Here is a 23604-nt window from a genome sequence, read left to right on the forward strand (position 1 = left end):
TGTTCATTCTTTTTCTATTATTTAACTTTACCAGCAGCAGCTTGTATTGCGTCATTAGCAAAATGAAGCATCCCAAGGCGTGATGCAGGAGCGATACCAATTACCGAGAAGAATGAGGGTATTTTAGATCAGATGATGAATACCTTGGCCAAAAAATTAGAGCAAGAACGTTTTGAAGGAGGAAATAAAAGTTAAGAGGCAGGGAATTCAAGGGGTAGATTCTAAAGATTTACGCTCAGAAAGGCAAAGTGATGGAATGCAATAATGGAGCAATACAAATCGGGAACGCGCAAAAGGCCAAAAGTGGGAGAGTAGAGAGATCGCTGGGAGTTTTTCGTCGGGAGGAAATTGCATTGACTGGAGCAATTGAAGCGTTAGATGGACTTGGAAAAAAAGATGCATTTTGTTTTAAGCAAGTTATTTCTCAATTCTAAAACAATGTAGGCCTGTCAGCACTGGGGAGACAGTAAGTGAGGCTTGCTGGCAGGCAGGAAATGGGCCCTAGAGTTTTGCATGATGCCAATTGTGCAGTATCAATTTATGGAAGCCAGCTTGGTGCGCATTGCAATCGTCAATCTAGAGGTAATGGCCATATGTATGTACATTTCATCAGCAGATCCGATAAGCTAAGGCCGAATTCCCTTTGTGTTATGGAGGTGGACAGAGGCAGACTTAGTGTTGGTCTGGGTATATGGTAGGCATCTGATTTTGGTGAGACATTGGGAAGTTACAGACAGTTCTGTTCAGATTCAAGCATTTGGCAACGACTGAAATAGAGCCACTCACAAGGCAAAGGACCCCATGTAGAAAAAAAAACAAATGAAATCTTTCTCTCTTTTCAGCACATAGTTAAATCTCACAGATATTGGCTTATATTCCCTGAAATATAGATGGTAATGATCATTGATAATTTCTGATTTCAGAGCATTCTCCCACGAAATTGGTAAGGCTGATTAATTACTAATTTAAATGTGCGATTGATAGATTTTGCGAAACAAGTGTATTCTGGGCTAATGGAAACAAGAATCATGGATGGAGCTGAGACAAATTACCTCACTGAATGGCTGAAAAGGAGCTAGTGGTGAACTGTTTACTCATGTTACCATTTTCAAATGCTCTTTCTAATCCTGTCGCTTCCCCTCTATTCCCATCAGCACCTTCTTCAAGCTGATTACTCTGTGCCCCCTTATTGAGGTTAATTAAATAGCGTGTCCAATAAAGCTCTTCACCATCTCCCTGTCTGCACCCATTTCTGATCTGACGTTAATCTCAGCATTGATAAATTGAAATACAGTTGCAATACTGGCAGTTAACCCTGGATAAAATTCCAACAGACGTGGATTTTCTATAAATTAATCAGTTGGGCCTAAACGACTGAATTGCAGTTTTTTAAAGACAAGGATTAAGCTCCGGACAAAATTTCGAGCTTCTGTCCCCGGCAGGCACAACAGGTGAAATCGTCTGGAATGACCCGGAGCCATCGTTCATGTCAAATTAAACCCATTACGGCGATATTTCTGTTGACCCCTTCTTTATAAAATCAAACACTTGCAGGAGGACCTCAGACGACAATGATCAAAGTAACAAGGAATGGTGATAAAACATATGTCCAGCCATAATTTCTCTCATATCGCAACGTCCTGCTTTATCCCCTAAGCGGGACAGTGAATGCAGATAACAAAACAGCCCCAGTGAACCCAATCAGCAGTTAATGACCTCGGCAATTACTGGTTAGTAACGTCAAACAGAAGCCTTGAATTATCCAGAATAGCGTCGGTGACCACAGAACAATGCTCAATATAACCCGGTATAATCAAGTTATTTTAATCCAGGACAACACTGCACTGCAGGACACTAACAGCTGCCTTTCATAACAGAGTCCCAGACGCTTCCCTTTTGCAATGACGAAAATTTTTGCTCAGGGGTTGTTTATCAGAGGCTGAGAGCCCTGCGGCGAATAAGTCACTTCTTGACTCCCCAAAGCCTGTCGTGCACAAGTCAGTCTGTGATTGGATGCTCTCCTCTTGCCTGCATGAGTGCAGCTCTAACAACACTCAAGAATCTTGACAACATCGAGTGCAAAGCAACCCGCTTGATTGGTAGTCCACTCACAAACATTCACTGCATGCAGCAACGACATACAATGGCAGTAGAATGTACCATCTACAAGATTAACTGCAGGAAGTTACCACTGCACCTTAGAGAGTACCTTCAAAACATAACTACCGCTACCATCTCAAAGTGCAAGGGCAGCAGACACATGGGAAGACCACCCCCTGGAATTTGGCCTCCAAGCTACTCACCATTCTGGCTTAGAAATATACTGCCGTTCCTTCATTGCAGCTGAGTGAAATTCTTGGAACTCCCCCCTAACAGCACTGTGGGTGCATGTACACCACATGGAATGCAACGGTTCAAGGAGGTAAAGAAGGCAGCTCACCAGTACCTTCTCAAGGATAATTAGGGATGGGCAATTTACGCTGCCCCAGCCACTGATGCCCACATCCCTGAATACGCCTTGTACGATTATAATGACGAAAGGTTATTGACACGGAACATTACTGTCATCTATCCACAGACGGCTCTCAACCAGCTGAGCGCTTTAAAACTTTTATTTCAGAACTCCAACAGCCACTGTTGCACTTCATATTCATTTATTGTGTACTCTGGTTCCAAAAAACACCTTTGAAATTAGACAATTTTGAGCTCGGGTAGAAGAAATCGAATACATTTTAAGCGGGCTCCAACACAGGAAAGAGATTTAACGGAGTGGGTGTGGTCAATCGGGAAATACAAAACGCAGAAAATGTGTTCCTGAACCGTTGATGCCAGGAATACTCTTATTCACCTTTTTACGGAAATGTTTGGGCCATCGGAAATCGATCCAAAAATATGTATGAAGCCACATTGCAGGTACAGTGAGAATTCAGGAAATTTTCGATGTTATATAGGTGAACATTAAGTAAAATCGCAGAATAAACACTCGCAGAATGTGCAAATAATTGGCAAATTAATTCTAAAATAGGTAACCATGAAATGTTATATTTTGGCAGGAAGAATATGGAAGTCAAATACTCCTGAGGAAGTAAAAGCCCGAACGAACTAAAGTAGCAATTGGAGACTTCCATTGCCGAAAAAAGAAGCTGGCAGCTTTTAACATGTACCCACTAAAATTCTAAATGTGCCCTCATAAACATTAAAAAAACTATTAACCTAGAAAGTCGTTAGAATGTGGAACTTGCTACCACAGGAGAAGTTGAGTTGAATGACATAGATGCACTGAAAAGGAGGTACAATACTCTGGGTGCACCTACACCACATGTACTACAGCAGATCAAGAAGGCCAGCACCTTCTCAGTGGCAATTAGGGATGGACAATAAATACTGCCCTGAACCAGCCATGCTCATTTCCATCAAGAGTGGAAAGAATAATCCGATCAACAAATAAAGGTAGAGAAAAAAATCTAAAGGTACACGGATGGATTTAGATAACGAAATTTCGTGAGTGGCAAAGGCTTTTTAAGAGCAGGAGTACCGAGATGGACCAGTTGGTCTGCATGTAGCTGCAATGTTGAGTGTGTGCAATTCTGTGTAATGCCCGCAACAATTCTATTGAAGTGGCTATTGCTAACAAGGACAGTACTTGCAATCATTCCTTAGCTGACTGGAGAAGATTATTACGTGCTTCCTGTTAAGCAGTAGGAGTCCGTGCCGTAAAGGTACTCCTCCAATACTGTTCAATACAGAGCCACTGGAATTTGAAACAGTGACTGCGAGACTGTGCAGAGAAGCTTGAGTTGTATTTTTCCTTTCTTTCTGTACATAATATAAAATGCAGCCATAGCAGGCCAGTGAGAGGGAGAGTGGAGCTTCGTGGTGGATTGTTAGCTGCCCGTTCTGAACCATATATTGTCCTGGGTTTGTAGGCGTTCTTGCTTATTGCTGCAGCTGCACGTACCCAGGACACTTGAGTTGACTGTATCACACTGCTGTCTAGTGCCACGAAAGCTTTGGGGATTTAGGTGATGTTCCATTCCCAAAATATATTCAACCTTTGGCATGAATACGGAGCCACCGCCTTTAGATGAATATTGCCCTTGAATCTTTCCTCAATAGTGATAACCAAGATTTTGATGGAGCGGAATTGTTTTATTGTAATGCAACCGAATGTCAAGGGGAAGTATTTAGCCTTCTCTTGTAGACAGTAGTCTCCTCGTACTTGCGTGGAGCAGTTGGAGTCATAGAGTACACCGCATAGGAATAGGCCCTGCAGCCAAGGTGTCCGTTCCGGCCATCAAGCACCTACCTATTGTTGCCCTATTTTCCAGCCCTTGGCCTGTAGCCCCGTGTTGTCTCGCGTTTCAGTTCTTAATTGTCACTGATCTTCGGGGGCCTGGATATCGTTCAGGATTAGTTCTGTGTGGCCTTGGTCTGCTTCCATACCTGATGAATTATGAATGGAGCTGTAAACTGACCAATCATTAGCGAACAGCTAGACCTGTGAACGTGTAACGTGAGGAGGGGCATTGATGTGACAGATGTATTGAGTTGAGCATTCAACACGAACTTCGAGAATGCAGCCTCGTTTTATTTTCCATTGGCGTTCGCTTTACAAGGCTTCCTTGGTGTTACATTTGCTGCCCTGTATTGCAAAACCCACCAATCTAATATTTTGCCATTTAACCTATTCTGAAGTTCACCACGTGACGGCTGTGTGCTTAGATTTCACCCTGCTTTTCATTGAGCAGTTTGACTGTAGTAAGTTTATTCATCCTAACTGTTACTTTTAATTAACTAATTTGACATTCTTTACTTATTATCAGTTCAATATTAAGCAAATTTGAAATGAATGCAAATGCTCAGGTAACGGTGGGATCTCCATTCCATTCCCAATGCTGAGAAACCTCCATCCCTAATTGCATTTCCATAATCTGTCTAAAATATCGGACCAAATTTTGCAGTCACTGATTCCTTAGAGGCCGGATGTATGACTCATTTGCGTGTTGGAACGTTGTGAACGCCCAACCTGTTTACACATGTGCTAATTCACTGGGAGGTTTGAATTTTGGCGGGTCAAATCCGCTATTCCACGAGATCACCTGCAATTGTCTCCGACTCTGAACTCATGTGCTTCCCTGGAAAGTTAACCAGGAAGTGTTAGATGGAAACATTATCAAACTCTTGGGTAACTACACAACTGTGTCAATAATCACTTACCTTGGTCACTCGACTACCCCACTGAAGGTTTGCCAACTCCCCCTTGGGCATCCCATTACCCCCGGTAACCAAACTACACCCACGACTACCGTACTCCCCCGTCTAGACCCGATACGCTCCCCTCCCCCTGACAGCCCGGCAACAAACACCCTTCCACCCTATCGACCAACTGAATCATCCCGAGCACACTACTGCCAACAGAGCTGACCACCACTTCACCCAAGTGCCACATAACCCTCCAGCCACCTGACGCGCATTAGAAAAAGAAACAATTTGCAATGTCACCAACCTACCACCTCACCCATCTACCATCTTACCGACCTGCGGCCCCAAACACCTATCATCTCACCCAACTGATACTCAACCCCCTGCCATCTCAGCCACCTACTGCCCCACTCCTACCCCTCTGAATCAACCTCACCTTCCCTAGCCATTTTCCCACTTAGTGCCCGCAACCAGCTACCATGCCACCCAAGCCAGTCATGGAATCATTAGCAGTCCCCTTGGACCTTGAACATGACCATATAGCAGCTGGGCTCATAAAGCGGGCAAGCCCTGTTATCGCTCTGGATCTACACCCCTTGGATGAGTTTGTCCGAGGGACATCACGATCGGAATTTCTGGATATGCCAGCTCGGAAGCTCCTCAAAGGAATTCTGCGTAACGTCAAATGTCGAGTAGCTTCAAGGGGCGGCAATCGGTCTATGATTTCCGCTCCTCTGAAGATCGGGATCATCTCACAGCAAATGATCACTGGAGGCACACAGCCGGGCTGTCGGCGCATGCCCAGTGCGGGATGTTATTTTATTACACCCAATGACCCTGATGTCAATGTAAAATTAATTTCATCCAAAGAAAACTCGAATTATTCCCACTTTCTGGCTACGGACAATCCCATAATGCCTTGTCCGCTCTTTCCCAGAAACCATCGGATCTTGCGGGAGATGAGAGACAGCAAAGAGGGAGATGGCGGCGTAAAGCTAATGGCTCTGGACTAGTAACCAGATTTTCAGGCTAATCCCCAGGGACAGAGGCTCAACTACCATCAAGACAGCTGGTTGAATTTGAATTAAATTAATAAAATCTGATCTTGATCGCTACTAACACTAAAGGTGACCATGAAACCAGCAGTGATGGTTCACTATGTCCTCTATGGATGGAAATCTGCCAGCCTTACCTGGTCTGGCCTACACTTGATTCAGTTAGTGCAATTGTGGGTGGGCAACAAATACTGTCCCTGACAGCGACGACCGCATCACATCTATGGATGATATTAATAATAATAATAATTAAAATACCTGAACAGTTGACGCTGGCATCATAGGAGTGTGAATAGGAATATTGGCCCCATTGACTTGAACGACACTCCCGCAGAGCGGCCTCTGTCCCAGAGCACTGAACATTCCACGTCACAATATACCCGGAGCCTTCCCCAAAATGAGCCCCACCGGGTGCAGAGAGAGCGGTCCCGCAACTCAGCTCCCGACACACAACAGCAGCATCCTGAACGTCCCAGCTATTATCATCCACAGTCCCCCACTGCCCCTTGTAGCGAATCTCCACTCTCCCACTGCACGGACGGCTCCCATTCGCCAGTCTTATCTCCACCGTTTCTGTAAAACACCAGAAGAACAGCCAGAGTTAAAGTAGATTTAATGCATAACCCAGATATTACCGATTCCCCCATTCTGCCATTAAGAGGCGAATCAGTGGGGGCTTTGGGCTCTGCTCAGAGTTCTAAAAAGACCCGGGAGCCAATGGGAAGCTCCCAGCACGAGACAGGCGTGTTCAGGGACGGAATGCCAATAAACGCAGTGTAGTCCTTTCTCCAGCGATTAGGAGAAGGGTGAGGCTGCAATGGTCAGCAGCCTATCACACACACTGGCTTGTAACGGTGATATTCCGGAGCTAGTGCAGATGAACAGATTTTAACGCTCTCATCCAAGCGTTTCCCGCCCTGTTCTTGCCGCCGTCAGTTGCTCTTCACACTCTGCTCCGCGGGGACTAGGTTCATTGTCTCGCTGTATTATGCAGCAATCGCCTGTCTACAGGAATTAAAGATGTCTTGCCACTGATTTCTGGAATGTTATATTTCCCACTGGCAAAGAAACGGAGGACACAATGACAATTGAACCGAAGGAAAGTGTGATTGTCTCTGAGATTTCGTTTTCAGCTGGATAGATTAGTACAGGAAAGTATAAGATAATAGAGGTCTATTACCTGATGGGTGAGGCTGACTGCGCCCACGTCCGCCTGAAATGAAAGGTTGATAATTAGGGTTCAGTGGGACAAGAGATGAATGAAAATGTGAACAGGGCATATAATAAAGGCGACAAAGGGGATTTTCTTTTAGTTTTGCTTCAAATCTTTGCAAACACCTGATGCTAAAAGTTTCCACCAAAATCAACACCTCCGCCGTTAGCTGAGGGTAGAATCTGGAACATTTTTGGGGACAAATAATCGCGTCGATCGCGATTTATTTTGTCCTACATTCCTAAATGTGTCCTTGCTTGCACACAAACAGGGGAGAGAGCTCATCCTGCGTGTGACACAGCCAGAGTGCGTGTTGGCAATTTAGTACACAGTGGGAATTAAATTCAAAGCATAGGGAAATAGGTGCTCTTTGCATATTTTCCTTGCTATTCAGCTTCTTAAATCTTCGGAGCGATATCTTGCACTGATGTAGCAGTAGACTACAAGGGAAAGGAATGACTCGTAAGTAATGGTAAAGGTATTTACTACTTTAAGCGCTTATCGTTTAAGGTCTTTTTGTGGTTTATAGTTTGTATATTCTACAGAAACAAGGATCAGGACAGAAGGACCGGAGAGTAATTGATTTAAAAGGTTTAATTTTAAGGGATAAGTCATGGCAGGAGCGCTCAAATCCATGGTGGGGGCTTTGTGCTCCATGTGGGAAGCCGGGGACATTTCCATTGCCAAGGACCAGCATGTGTGCAGGGAGAGTGTCCAGCTGCAGCTCCTGGAAGTGCAGGTTTCAGAGCTGGACCGGTGGCTAGGGATGCTGTTGAGCATCCGTGAGTCTGATAGCATTGTGGATAACACGTTTAGAGAGTGGACACGCTGCAGATGAAGGGATTTGAGGAAGGGAGGGAATGGATGGCCACCAGGCAGTCCAAGAGAAATAGGCAGGTAGTTCAGGAGTCCCCTGGGGACCTGCTCACAAATTGGTATTCCAATTTGAAGGCTGATGAGGGCGCTGGTTCCTTCCAGGAGTGCTGACAGAGCCAAGCTTCTGGCACCACAAACAGCCTGTCTGTACGGAGGGAAGGAATGGAGGGAGAGCAATCGTAATAGGGGATTCTGTTGTCAGGGGAACAGAGTGGCCATCAATTTGACTCCACGATGGTCTGGTGCGGGATGTCACTAAATGGCTGCGGGGCATCCTGAAGGGGGAGGGTGATAAGGCAGAGATCATGATATGTGTTGGCACTAATGACATAGGTAGAAAGAGGGATGAGGCCTTGCATCATGAATTCAGGGATTTAGGCAGTAGACTAAAAAGCAGTGCCTCTCAGGTTGTAATCTTTGGAATGCTCCCAGTGCCACGTGCTAGCGAGCACAGAAATAGGAGAATAGCACAGATGCATACATTGCTCAAGATTTGGTGCAGGAGGGAGGGTTTTAGATTCCTTGATCACTGCGACCGTTTCTGGGGAAGGTGGGAGCTGTACAAGCGAGATGGTCTACATCTGAACCAGAGTGGAACTAACATTCTTGTGCGGAGAGGGGAAGGGGGGCGTTTGCTAACGCTGTTGGGAGGAGTTTAATCTAATTTGGCAGGGGGTGAGGACACAGCATGTTAACAGAATAGGGACACATCAGAATATAGAGAAACAATGATGTCAGAGGGAGTACAGTTGCATTAAGTTTCAAGGGAGTAAGGCAAGGCTGGATGAACTTTACTTTCATGCCAAGAGCATTACAGGCAAAACGGATGAATTTAGGGTAAGAATTGACACGTGGAATTGTCATATAGTAGCCTCCACTGTTCAGTTCCTCTCCCATTTGTTTGGTCCCCACTACTACTTCTCCAGCATCATTTTCCAGCGGCCCAATGTCCACTTTTGCCTCTCCCTTTCCCTTTATATATCTAAAAAAAAACTCTTGCAATCTTCTTTTATATTACTGGCTAGTTTACCCTCATATTTAATCTACTCCCTCCTTATTTCATTTTTCGTTGTCCTCTGTTGGTCTTTGTAAGCTTCCCAATTCCCATTGCTTTTCACCGCATTGTATGCTTTCTCTTTAGGTTTTATGCTGTCCCTGACTTCCCTTATCAGCCATGGTTGCCTCGTCCTCCCTTTAGTATGCTTCTTCTTCCTAGGGATGAATTTTTGCTGTGTCTCCCAAATTACTCCCTGAAACTCCTGCCATTGCTGTTCCACTATCCTCCCTGCTAGGCTCATCTCCCAGTCAATTCTGGCCAGCTCCTCCCTCATGCCTCTGTAGTTGCCTTTATTCAACAGTAATACCGTTACATCTGATTCCAGCTTTTTCCTCTCAAATTGCAGGGTAAATTCTATCATATTATGGTCACCTTGTCCATGCCCCTCATAACCTTCTAAACCTCGATGAGCACATATCTGCTCCAACGAAAACAATCCACATCTATCCATCCTTTCTTAATAAATTAAATGTTTAATCCCAGGAAACATCGTTGTGAGTCACTGCTGCACACCTTCCAGTGCAATCACATCCTCTCTATAATGTGGCGACCAGAACTGCACACAGTACTCCAGCTGTGACCTCAGCAAAGTTCTCTACAACTACAACATGACCTTCCTACCTCTGTAATCAATGCCTCGATTAATAAGGCAAGTGTTCCACATGGCTTTTTCTGCACCTCACTAACATGCCCCTCTGCCTTCAGAGACCCATGGACACACATGCCAAATTCCCTTTGTTCCTCAGAACCTCCTAGTGTCATGCCAGTCATTGAATAATTCCTAGGCAAATTACTCCTTCCAAAGTGTATCACCTCACTTTTAAGGTGTGAATTTCATCTGCCACTTATCCGCCCATTTGACCATCTTGTCTAAATCTTTCTGTTGCATTAGACACTCAACATCGCTATGAACCACCTGGACAACATTTGTGTCATCCGCAAACTTACTAATCCTACACCCCACATAGTCATTCAAGTCATTTAGCTAAATGAAAAATAATAGGGGATGGAGCACAGATTCCTGCGGTGCACCACTGGACGCTGTCTTCCAGACTGGGTGGTGAACCCAGGTTGCCTCACATCCTTTAAAACGTACCTGGATGATCACTCAGCACATCATAACATTCAAGGCAATGGGCCTAGTGCTGGTAAATAGGGTTAGGTTGGAAGGTCAGGTATTTCTCACCTTTCGGTGCAGACTTGAATGGCCGAAGGGCCTCTTCTACACTGTGTCATTCTGTGATTCTATGAATCTGTGATTCTAAAAATAACGCCAGAACAATCTCTGCTGCAAGTTAATATTTGTAACATAGCAAAGTATATCCAGTATTCTTTTCACACACACAGTATGTGCGCCTGTTCCCAATGTTCCTGAGGATAATCTATCCCAGAGTTCATCTTGACGCAATCTACAGTTGCTCCGACATACTATCCATGGCGCGAAGAGATCCAACGCTCTACAAACACCGCCTGAACCAGCCCACCGCCCCCTACACCCCAAGCCCACCTTTCCTGCCCTGCCTCCAACACTCGCACGATGGATTGGCCGGTCACCTTTCTTATATTAGTTTAAAGGTTTCGTTGAGGCTTTGGTCTGTTCCCAAGACAGTTCAGATACATTGCATTTGGCATAACTCCTGATCACTTCCATTCCAGTTATTTTTTTATAATTTAAACAATCCAATACAGATTACTGTCCTCATTTAGATTGCCAAAATCATTTCACGATACCCAGGTTTCCAATCTTAATCTCACTAGTCTCTAGCAACACTTTGCGTATATTCGAAAGTGCATCACATATTTTACTCAGGGAAACTTCAGCGTTACCAACTCTCTACTGATAATAACCATTGTCGCGCAGATACCCCTTTTCATTCTACCCATTGACTTTATTGATAACTTTTGAGCATTTACTCAAATACTTCTCCATCACGATGTTCCTGCAGCAATCACTGAAATTTCACCATCCCATTCACTTACTTGCGTCTTCTCCTCCATTGTTAAGCTGCCAGCCTGCAACTGAACTGGATTGTGACCTCAAAGGTGTTTGAAAGTTTGGTGAGTTGAGAGAAATTTAAATATCTTCCAAAAAATCTAAAATTGTTTGTTTTTGACATTTAACTGCAAGTACAGTCTAATTGCAAGTATTGTTTACCTGTCAGTACTGTTTAAATTCTGAGCCTAATCTAGGAGCCAAAGTAGGAAGCTAGAAGCTATCCATTGGCAGTAGGTGAACTAGTTAAGTCAGTAAAATAGCTTGAACTGGTCTCGGAGCCAACAGCATTCAAGAAGCATGGCAACATCCTAGTTAGTCTTTTTTTTTTGAAGATATAAATACAAAAATTCCCCAAGGCGACTAGCGCTGTGGTGCGACCTCAATAGAATGTGAGAGTTGTTGAGTATAGGGATTTCGGCAAGGAGGAAATGAAGTACACCCTTTGATTTTACAATCTTTTTCAACCAGTAGGAACTGGTTCTTGCTCGATTACATAGAAAGAAGATAGCTTCTTGATCAGTTTCTGATAAGTGGTCAAGGCCTAATATATTGCTAAGATTTAAGACTGTCCAGGTATTTGTCATAAGATTTGTAAAAACGGCAATGAAAGTTTTAGAAAAGAATCAAATAATTAATTAATTAAAGAATATTATTGTGGAAGAACATGTGATGTGTTATGAATAGTGCATATGTGAGCTCCTGGATACCAGTGTTATCAAGGGCAAGAACATCTGCAGCAAGTGTCTGTGGATTGAAGAGTTTTGGCTGAGAGTCATTCAGCTGGAGGCTGAGCCATAGGCCCTGCGACACATCAGCGCGGGCAATTTTCTTCTGAATGCTTTCTACAAGGTGGCAGACCTTAGGGTAGAGTGTCCTAATTTGCAAGATGATCAGGGACAGGAGGAGTGGACTGGAGTTGAGGCAGGTAATGGGACACAGAGGACAAGGGTGCAGGACTGTTAGCCTTTGCTATTGCCAAAGTTTAAAGGTACTTTATGCTTGTTTGAATGGGAGTACGGGCGTCACTTGAATGACCTGTCTGACCATTGCACTGCGTTAAAGGAAGCCATTTATGTTGCGTGAGCGGAAATGATTTAAGTGATACTATATGTCAGTAAAGTAAGGAAGATTGACACTACTCTGTAGGAAGCATCTGGAGCACTGGCAGCTACGTTGACTGCCCGGTGGCAGTGTATGGGGAATTTCCTCAGGGCTGGGAGAAGCTTGCTGGGAAGGGTGAATAGGAGGATCCAATGCTCGTGACCCATGTAGGCAGCAACGAAATAGGCAGGAGAGGAAGGAGGCTCTGCACAGTCAACATGAGGAGTTAGGCATCGAATTAAGAATAAGAACCTCAAAGGTAATATTTTCTGGATTATTAACTGAGCCACATGCACACTAGCATTGGGCGAGTAAGATTGCTGAATTGAGTGTGGGGGTCGAAGTTGGGGGTATGAGAAGTGGGTTCAACTTTGTGAGGCACAGGCACCATTTTCGGGGAAAGTGGGACCCGTTCCTTTGGGATGGTCAGCACACGTGCTGGGGCTGGTGCCCTAGCGAGAACCATATCTATGGAAGCCGAGGGGTTTCAAATTTTATGGTGGGTGGGGTGGGGGTTGGCGAGTCGGGGAGTGATCCAATTGTGGGTGATGTGGCAAATTGAACAGTTCAGACAAAGCAATGGAGAAAGGTATTAATATGGGACATGTTAAACAGACCATGACTGGAAAGGACAAGGCTACAGGACTAAGAGGAAACAGACGAGGCGACCTGCAACAAAAAAAGCACATCAGCAAATTTGCCGTATCGAGATGCGTGTAGCAATCAAAACAAAACAAATTAACTAACGTAACAAGTAAAAAAAAAAATTTGGATTGGTAGCCTTTACAGAGACATGACGATGTGAAGACATAGATTTGGCCTTGAATATTGAAGGGTACGTGACATTTAAGAAGGGGTTGAAGTTATGAAAAAAGGCGGCGGCGTTAGCATAATAGAGAAGGATGGCTTATGTTCAGGAAACCTGAGTGTAGAAGCAGTTTGAATTGGAATGAATAATGATAAACACAATGAATCATTTGTGGGAGTGATGTACATGTTCCTTAATTATAACTACACAGTAGGACAGTGTATAAAAGAAGAAATAACTGGAGCTTGTTAGAAAGATACAGTGATAATCAGAGGCCAATTTAATCTACATGTGAACTGGAACAAGTCAGGTTGACAAAGGTAGCTTATCTAGGTATTTAATAGAATGTTTTCGATATAGATCATTGGGCTAGCACGTTCTGGAGTCATCCAGGGCACAGCCTGTGCAATAACCTGAATTGTGCAATGAGAAATGATTTATTGATAAACTCATAGTGAATACAACCCTGGGTAGCAGCGATCATAATGTGATTGAATTCAGTTACAGGGAGAGCCGAGTGCTTCCAAAGCTAGGTTTTTTCATCTTAAATACGGGCAATTATGGGGGATGCCAGCAGAAGTAGTGAAGTGAACTGCTGAGCGCGGTTAAGGGATAGGTCACTAGGGCTTCAATGGCAGACATTGAAATGTATATTTCAGAATATACAGAACAGATACACTTAAAAGAAAGAACAAAAAATTAAGGGGAGGACCCACATTCAAAGAACAAAGAATAAAGAAAAGAACAGCAGAGGAATAGGCCCTTCAGCCCTCCAAGAATGCACCAATCACTTTGCCTGTCAAACCAAAACATTTTGCACTTCCGTGGTCCATATCCCTCTAGTCCCATCGTATTCATGTATTTGTCAAGTTGCCTCTTAAACATCACTATCGTGCCTGCTTCCACCACCTCCTCTGGCAGCAAATTCCAGACACTCACTGCCCTCTGCTTAAAAACTTGCCCCGCACATCTCCTCTAGAGTTTTCTCCTCTCATCTTAACTCTATGTGCCCTAGTGCCCTAGTAATTGACTCTTCCTCATTGGGAAAAAGCTTCTGACTATTTATTCTGTCCATGCCACTCATAATTTTGTAAACTTCTATCAAGTCACTCTAGTGAGAACAATCTGAGTTTCTCCAACCTCTCCTCATAGCTAATAAGCTCCAGGTCAGGCAGCATCCTGGTAAACCTCCTCTGCACCCGCCCCAATGCCTCCATATCCTTCTGGTAATGTGGTGACGAGAATTACACGCAATATTCCAAGTGTGGCCTAACCAAAGTTCTGTACAGCGGCAGAATGACTTCCCGACTTTTATACTCAGTACACCTACCAATAAAGGCAAACATGCCATATGCCTTCCTGACTACCTTATCCACCTGTGTTGGCACTTTCAGTGACCTGTGGACCTGTACACCTAGATCCCTCTGCCTGTCGATGCACTTAAGGGTTCTGCCATTTACTGTATAATTCCTACCTGTATTAGACCTTCCAAAATGTGTAACCTCGCATTTGTCCGGATTAAACTACATCTGCCATTTCTCCGCCCAAGTCTCCAACCGATCTATATCCCGTTGTATCCTCTGACAAACCTTTTCACTCTCTGCAACTCCTCCAACCTTAGTGTCATCTGCAAATTTACTAATTAGCACAGTTACACTTTCCTCCAAATCGTTTAAGTATACTACAAACAGCAAAGGTCCCAGCACTGATCCCTGTGGAACACCACTAATTACAGTTCTCCATTAAGGAAAAAACACCCTTCCACTGCTACCTTCTGTCTTCTATCACATCCGTGGTTAACTAAAAATGTTAAAGGAAGTATCAAACATAAAGAGAGGCATAAAGTTGTGCAAATACGGAAGGTAGGTCAGGAGATTGGAAATAATATAAAGAAAAGTATAGAATGACAGAATGCTTAAGTGTGAGGGAAACTTAGTAATATAAGGTCGTAAGTTCGTGTTAGCTATTAAAATAAGATCAGAGTTAGCAAATTGAGTGTTGGTCCTATAGAAAGTGCGCCTGGGGAATTGATAATGAAATGTATGGCGAAGGCGGATGAATTAAATAGTTACTTTGCATTGGTAACTACGGAAGACACAGGTAAAACTACAGAAATAACTGAAAATCGCTAGCAGAAAGGAGAAATGGCATCTCAAAAATTGTTAGCATTGCACACTGAAAAGTCCCCGTCTCCGGGTGAACTTCACCCTATGATGTTGAAAGAAGTGGCGAATCAAGGTGTGAAAGCAGTGGTTGTACATTTCAAAAAAAAAATGCCTAGATTGTGGGAAAGTTCCATTAGATTGGAAAACAAATGCAAATCCATTTCGTTTATTCAAACGGGGAGGGGGACTGAAAGCAGAAAATTATAGGGCAGTTAACCTAACATCTGTCAAAAGACTATTGTTGAAAGCTCTTATTAAATGTGTTGTAGCAGCGCTCATAGCAAAATTCAAAGAAATCAGGCAGAGGGAACATGGTTCTCTTCAATGGAAATCAAGTTTAGTCAATTTATTGGAGTTTCTTGAAGAGCCACATGTGCTGTAGGTAAAGGGTGATTGCTGGATATACTGCAATTAGTTTTCCAGACGGCACTTGAGTAAGTGCCACATTAAAGGTTATTGAGCAAAATAAATCTCATGGCATGGGGGTAAAGTATTGACATGAATAGAATAGTGGCTAGCTAACAGGGTGCAAATAAGTGGCAGAAATTTATCTTTTTCTGGTTAACAAAATGTGACCTGTGCTGTGCCACAGTGATCGGTGCTGGGGTCCCAGCATTTTCCAATTCACATAAATGATTTGGATGAAGGGAGCAAAGCCGTAGCTGATATATTTACTGACAACACAAGAGAGGTAGGAAAGTAAATTGTGAAGAGGGCATAAGGAAGCGACAAAGGAAAATAGGTTGGTTAAACGAGTGGGCAAAGATCTTGCAAATGAGCATAATGCAGGCAAATGTGAAACTAGCTGTTTTCTCACGAAGAATAATAACTTATTGTGTTCATAGTGAGAGGTTACAGAACTCTGGGATTCAGAGGGACCTACGTGTCCTTGCGTATGCATCACAAAAGTCTAACACCCAGGTGCAGCAAGTATTTATGAAAGGTAATAAAACGTTATAATTTATCGTGCGGACGTGTATTACAAAAGTCGGGAGGTTATCTTTCAGTTGTACATGACAATAGTGAGACCACATCTGGAGCACAGTGCATAGTATTTTTCCATTTATGTAAGGAACCATGTAAATGCGTTAGAATCAAAGAAGTTTTATTAGACTAAAGGAAATTACGGTTTGCCTTTATGAGGGTACGTTGGACAGCTTAGGCTTTTATCCACTGGCGTTTAGAAGAGCAAGAGGCGACTTGATTGAAACCTTTAACATCCTGAGGGTCCTGACAATGTGTATGAGAAGAGCATGCTTGCTCTTGTGGGGAAGTTAGAACAACGAGTAACTGCTTAAAAATAAGTGAAAGCTCGTTTTAGACAGGGATGAGTAATTGTTTTCTCCTCAGCGGATCATGAGTCCATGGAGCGTTCCTCCTAAAATTGCGGCTGAGGCATAGTTTTTCAATACATTTTTAAGGCACAGCGGGATAAATTATTCATTAACAAGTGGATAAAAAGTTATCAGCTAGGGAGGAAGGTAGGGCTTAGGTTACAGTGAGATCAGCAATGATGTTACTGAAAGGAAGAACGGGCTCAAAGTGCAGAGACCCCTGCTCCTAATTTGTCTGCTCATATGTTCGTTTGATTAGCGTGAATCCCTGTTACTTTTGCATGCCTTCTTTCCGTTGCTTTACTCTTCTATCATTAAACAACTGACAATAATATGCAAATATTAATCTAAATAATATTACAATCGCTGAATACCCCAACATCAACACTTTGATATCACATTTGTTGGAAAGTGAACTGCACGGGTCACACGACGAGGAAAAATCATGTCCCTCAACTCATAGACACAATTTACGAGTGTGGTGGCATTATATATATTTGCCTGGATAAGGGATGTTGCAGCAAGCCTCAAGAAGCTCAAAACTAACCACGCCAAAGAATCCCATTTTTTGATGGGCAGCTGAAGAGTCACGCTAATCATCACTGCGCTGTCTATAAGATGCACTGTGCCAAAACTAATTCGACAGGGCCCTCCAAACCCAGGACTTCTACCAAGCAGATGGACATGTGCAACAAGCGCATGGGAATAACACTAACTAAAATTTCCCCTCCAAGCCAGGCACTACGATGACTTTGAAAAATATCGCCATTCCATTACTGTCGTTGCGTCTCCATCCAGAACAATTCTATCTTTGTAGCTGTACAGCTAGTGCTGCAGTGGTTCAACAAGGCGATTCAACAAAATCTATTCAAGTGCTACTGGCGAAGGGCAACACGTGCTGGCATTGCCAACTACACCAATATCCCAGGGGCATGTAAGGTCAAACCAAGAAACGCAAAGGCCCTGAGCTAATATGTAGGAATTGCACGTGTTCTTAGCCGAGAATTTAACTCCTTGAATAAGAGCCACAGATAATGCAATCCATTGACATTAAACACAGGCGTGAATTGAAGGTCACAAAATCCAGATAATGTAAAAGATCAATGGAAATTATATCTGCATGACGGATTATTTGATTCATCAATAGTTATAATAATGTTTCCTATTAAACGATGAGATTTGATGTGCACAGCGAACACAATTAAAGGCTAGCGTTACAAGGGAAATTAATTTAAAACATAATTCGTTGGCTAAAGCCAATAATAAACATCGGGCCGATTTGCCTAACATTATTTAATCCAACATAAACGTCCATAGTGCAACCGCAATTTCCAACAACAGATGCGCAAACATAATTATTTGTGCCTGAATAAAAGTAATTATACTTAGAATATAGCCAAACACTAACCTTGTGTTAGCAAGAATGGGGCGAATTTTTCTGGGATTTATCGGCCGAAGTTAAATATGTAAAATAACTCTTTTATAAAGAGAGCACGGAGCAGGTGAAACGAGATTGAGACTCAAGTCTTGGTCGTTCGGATATCGCATAAAATACACCATAAACCTACGTAAAATAAGGTGACTGTTCGGATAGATACTGACAATCACCTGTTATCGCATATATCATGTGCCCATAAATGTATACATTGGAAAGCTTGATATCACTTTAAATAGTAGCTGTTCACACAAAAAAAATTAAATTGTTTAAAAAAAACACCCATGCAGTAAATTCGAGGGGAGTGTAGCATCTTTTGTTCGCCACGTTTTTCGAGAATGCTATTGGTATTACTTACAGTCATAATTATATTAATTGAAAACAACCCGTTGATTGGAAACGCATCCACAAGCATTTACTCGCTCCACCGCTAACCTACAAGATGCGCTGCAGAAACTCACCAAGGCTCCTTAGACGGTGCCTTCCAAACCCACAACTGCTGCCATCTAGAAGGATCGGGGCAGCAGGCAGATGGGAACCCCATCACCTTGAAGTTCCCCTCCAAGTCACTCACCATCCTTGTTTGGAAATATAATGCCATTCCTTCATTCTCGCTGTGTCAAAATCCAGGCAGTGCCTTTCTAACAGCATTATTCGTGTAACTATTACATATTGTCTGCAGCTGTTCAAGAAGGCATGTCACCACTATCTTCTGAAGGGCAACAATGGATGAGCATAAAAGCTGACCCAGCCAGCGAAGCCCACGTCCCCTGAATATTTTTATTTTATTAAACAACTTTGGTTTCAACTCAGATTATTATTGCGCTTTGCAAAATTAACAGTCCACGTCCAACACTCCATATCTGATTTTTTTTTGTAATATTTCAATTAATTTAATACAGAACTGTCACGCTGCAGTTCTTCTGAAATATGTTCGTATCAATAATTTGTGCGCGTGTTCAGTCGGCAATAATTACAGCTCTGATTGGTGTCCTACACTCCGAGAGTGAAATGACACCCGAGACTGCGATATTTTCCATTCTAAAAGTGATGGCACTCGTCTTCTCGCAGGCTCAGTATTTTTTTTTAGAATTTCGAATGCAGTCTGCTCTGTCAGTACAAGAACCAGATTGTAAACAAAAGCCTTGGTATCTGTGTTTGTTTCTGTGAAAAATCTAAGTTTTACATACAGTTCGGTCACCTCCATAAAGTATTTGCTAATCAGGTGCAGTTAGGCTAAACTCGTTAGAGTTATTAATAGCATTTGAAAATTAATTCCTTTATGAAATCGAAAAAAAAGACATTCTATAACAGTTATTGGATTAAATTTATACAAAATGTAATAAGCCATTTAACGTTTTGCTTTCTGTTATCCCACGAACAACTAATTTGAATGAAATATATCCATTCTCTGTCAACTGATTTTGATCGGTGCTCTAATTGTCAAAATGATTCGGGGTATTATGCACTTCATCTAATGTCTCCATTCTATGAAGTACAGAAAATGTTCTTTAATTTGTAAAATCAGGATTTTATAATCTTATTTCCTTTTGGTAAAAGAAGATCAAAGTTGATTTACTTCAATGTGTATCAGTGCATGAACGCTTTCCTTGTCACTAACGCAGGATGTATTATTGAACCTTCGACTGAAAACCCAGCAAAAAGCTCTCCGAGCCGGCCGAAAGGATGTTGGAGAAAAAATTCGATATCTGAGTAAACACTGCATGCCCATATAAAAAAAAAAGCTATGGGGAATCTGTAAAGAGGAGGGAAAATATGTTTATACCTGAGTCTTTATATAAAAAAGTACCTGATCTAGAAACCTTAACTTCACGTAAAGAGGTCACAATTTTGAAGACAGTCAGACGCTAAACAAAAGTCGCAACTATCTAAATATGTGAACATTTTGCGAACATCAATATTCGGAGACAAGTTAATAATTATACCTACGATAAATGATGATTGAAGCAATGTTGAACCTATCACTAATTAATATTTCATTATACAATATTCAAAAAGCGTGTACAACGCGCTGGTGCTCAATAATGTGTTTTAAATGATTTTGTCACTTTGTCACAAAGACGCCTGACAGCACTTCTACTCAGGAATATTGGCGATAGAAACATCAGTGCTGCTTCAGTCATCAGATTCTCCAGTTCTATCTAGGATTCGGCACTCAGTGATTATTTTATGCACCGGACTCCGATGCAATCTGATCTAACAGCCGCCTCCGTCTGCTTTACATAGCCCCGTTTAAGTAACCAGATTAGAATTTGAAGTCCACTCTGTTGTTTCTGTCCAAGAGGCACAGGGATCAACCTGAAAGCAAACTGCTGAGAGCGTGAACAATTTCCAGTCGACATCCCTTAAATCTCAAATGGAAATGGGACTGTGTTAATCCTCTGTGAATTAATCTAGACATGTTTTCTGTCAACGAGATCAATTGATATAATTTAGCAATTCGGGTTTGATGGATTGAAAATCATAGAAGCAACGCCAATTAGCTACTATCCGAAAAATCCGCAAAATTAAAAATCATTTAAATATTGAATTCAAGCAATCCCAATGAAGAGTAACGTGAAGGAAGATATTAATTTTCTTTTAAAAAATGATTTTACTCAGCACGGGATTTTTGAAAAATGTTCATGGAGTAATGTATGATTCGTGCTTTTAAGATTTCTTTCGTGTTCGAGACACACTCTTTAAAACAACTACAACATCGTTTAATACCGACACGTTTCCTAAAGGAAGGAAACAGGTGCATAGAATATCTGCTCTTTACCGTATACGGCATTTGCTAACAGTGCAGTCATGTTTCCCTGTCACTAAATCAGCATTTGTTACTGACAATATAGATAAAGTGTAACCGACGGTCTGATCAGAGTTATCGGCACAAAAACGCGGCAAAAAATACGGGACAGATGGAAGGAGATAAAGGAACAAGTTTCGTTATCTCATTAAACACTACATAGGACCGTGAAAAAAAAACTGATATGTAGAATGAGCTTCGGCAAACTTAATTTTGTCATGACGCGGTAAACATAAATGCATCATTCAAAAAAAAGCACAGCGTGGTCATATTTTGGAACATTGTCGAAGCAACTTAAGCAACAAATTTCAGAAAATACACTCACCAAAGGTTTTTTTCGCGAATGCATTTCAGGATAATAAAATTACTTAACACCAATGTTAGTTGTTCTTCCAGTTCCTATGTTAATACGCAATTTTTACAGACCTTGCTCAACACTTTAGCGCTGAGCAAATGTTTTACTTAATTTCTCTATGTTACAGGGAGTCACACTGAGCGTCTACTGAGAAATACCAATGGCAGAAATGTCTGGGGTTCAGGCGTTAATAGCTGCTGTTGAGTGCAGTTGCACACAACCGAGTTCAATTTAGATAACAAAAACAGAATTACCTGGAAAAACTCAGCAGGTCTGGCAGCATCGGCGGAGAAGAAAAGAGTTGACGTTTCGAGTCCTCATGACCCTTCGAATTTAGATAGTCTGCATATGGTTACAGCTCTAGTTTTAGCAGAATAAGAGCAGCAGCGGAGAATACTTTCGGACATAAATCGCAATTTTACAAATAATCTCAATATAGAAAGTAAAATACATTTTAGTCAGATGTAGTATATTCTATATAACTTCGAAGCTGATGGATTTTAACATCAAAATATACACGGAACTATACGTTCGCATTCAATGAAACTTCAGCAAATTAGAGAGCCTGTTTTTCAATATTCAGTTCATAGACAAAAATGAATAAATGTCTGATCCAAAGTCACCATGCCCCTTCTCACCTGCTTGAACCCAGACTCCGATAGCCTGTGTTCGGAAAGCACTTTGCTTCTAATAGTTATCTTTTTAACGTCCTATTTGAATTTCAACTCTAGTGTACTCAACCTGTGTCAGACCATCAGCTGGAAGGCGAGTTTAACCAATCCCTGAAGTAAACTTGTGGAATCAGAGCAATTTGAGGCACAGCAGACGGTCATTCTGTGCCTGCAAGGGCCATTAAAAAGCAATTTAGCCAAATCACATTTTTTAGCTTCTGGGCTAATTAGGCTGCAGCATCAAGTGTGGTTTAAATGTTATGAGGGTTTCTGCAAACACCAGCCTTTCAGCTCATGAGTTCCCATGTTCTCAGCGTATATGTTTAAAATATTAATATACCAACGCGTAGGCAGATGAAGGGAGGCGGTGGTATAGTTGGATTGTCACCGGACTAATAATCCGGATATCCAGGGTAATGCTCTGGGGACCGGGGCTCAAATCCCAACACAGCAGATAGATGAGTTTGGATTCAATAAACAATCTGTAATTAAAATTTGATGATGGCCATGAAACGATTTCCGTTTGTCATAAAACCCATCTGGTTCATTAATGTCCTTTAGGGAAGGACATCTGCTGTCCTTGGCCTGGCCTCCATGTGACTCCAGACCCACAGCAATGTGGTTAACTCTAAAATCCCCTCTGAACAAGGACAATTACGGATTGGCAATAAATGCTGGCATAGCCAGAGACACCCTCGTTCCATGAACGAATTAAAAAATAACATTTCAAGAAATCAAAGTTTACTTTCAATAGCACGTCAATATTATCAGTTGAGAGGATTACTATTTCTATTACTGTGGCATAGTTTCAAAGTAGACAATGTCCTTGCTAATAAAACCATCATTTCAATTAACAATCACTCACAGTTCAGAAGCTGCAAGATAATTAGTGTCAGAATGGACCGCAGCATCGTCCCGATGATTGGTGAGTGCAACGGGAATTGAACATTAACCAACTGTTGGGCACATATACCGGGCAATCCTTCCAACATCTTCCGAGACTCCAACTGATGAAAATCTATTAGTTAATTATTTGATAACAGTTTATACAGAGGCGAGTACCTCCTCCCGAATTACCTATAAATGCCGCCCTGTGCGAACCGTGAACGGCTGTCTCGAAAAATGCACCAATGAGTAAGAAACTGCCCATTAATAGATGCAATGATCCCAGGTCTGATCCACCTCCTTATCCTATGTGGCCAATGAAGTGTACGAGTCTGAAAAGGAAATGAGTCACCAACCCTGCATCAGAACATAAAATCATTGGATCTTACAATGCAAAAGGAGAGGGTTGGTCTGCACCAGCAGCCACGCTCTACACCGCCTGCTTTCCCAGCACAACTATGCAAATTTGTCAGCTGAAGATAAGGGCCCAACTGCCGTTTCAAAAAACAAACATCTTCTTTCTGATATTGTGTTCCATATCTGAACAACTCGACATGCTGGTAAATTTATCTTCAAGAGCAATTTTGTCAATTAGGTTAAATCTATTCAGTTTGGTTCTTGACATTGGTCAGTCCAACCCCA

At 42.3% G+C, this 23604-nt stretch overlaps 1 protein-coding gene across 1 annotated transcript in view; it reads right to left on the minus strand.

The window, feature by feature from the left end:
* The window catches only part of LOC121289627 (deleted in malignant brain tumors 1 protein-like), a 35807-nt gene extending 12738 nt beyond the window's left edge, over positions 1-23069 (minus strand). Inside the window, exons 1-3 of the mRNA XM_041209258.1 lie at positions 22943-23069; positions 7438-7470; positions 6516-6830 (exon numbers count right to left, since the gene is read on the minus strand). Coding sequence (XP_041065192.1) covers positions 6516-6830; positions 7438-7470; positions 22943-23069 — 475 coding nt within the window. The remainder of the gene's footprint in view (positions 1-6515; positions 6831-7437; positions 7471-22942) is intronic.
* Between the last annotated feature and the right edge of the window lie 535 nt (positions 23070-23604).

Source organism: Carcharodon carcharias, chromosome 17 (assembly GCF_017639515.1).
Source record: "Carcharodon carcharias isolate sCarCar2 chromosome 17, sCarCar2.pri, whole genome shotgun sequence".
Classification (NCBI taxonomy): Eukaryota; Metazoa; Chordata; class Chondrichthyes; order Lamniformes; family Lamnidae; genus Carcharodon; species Carcharodon carcharias.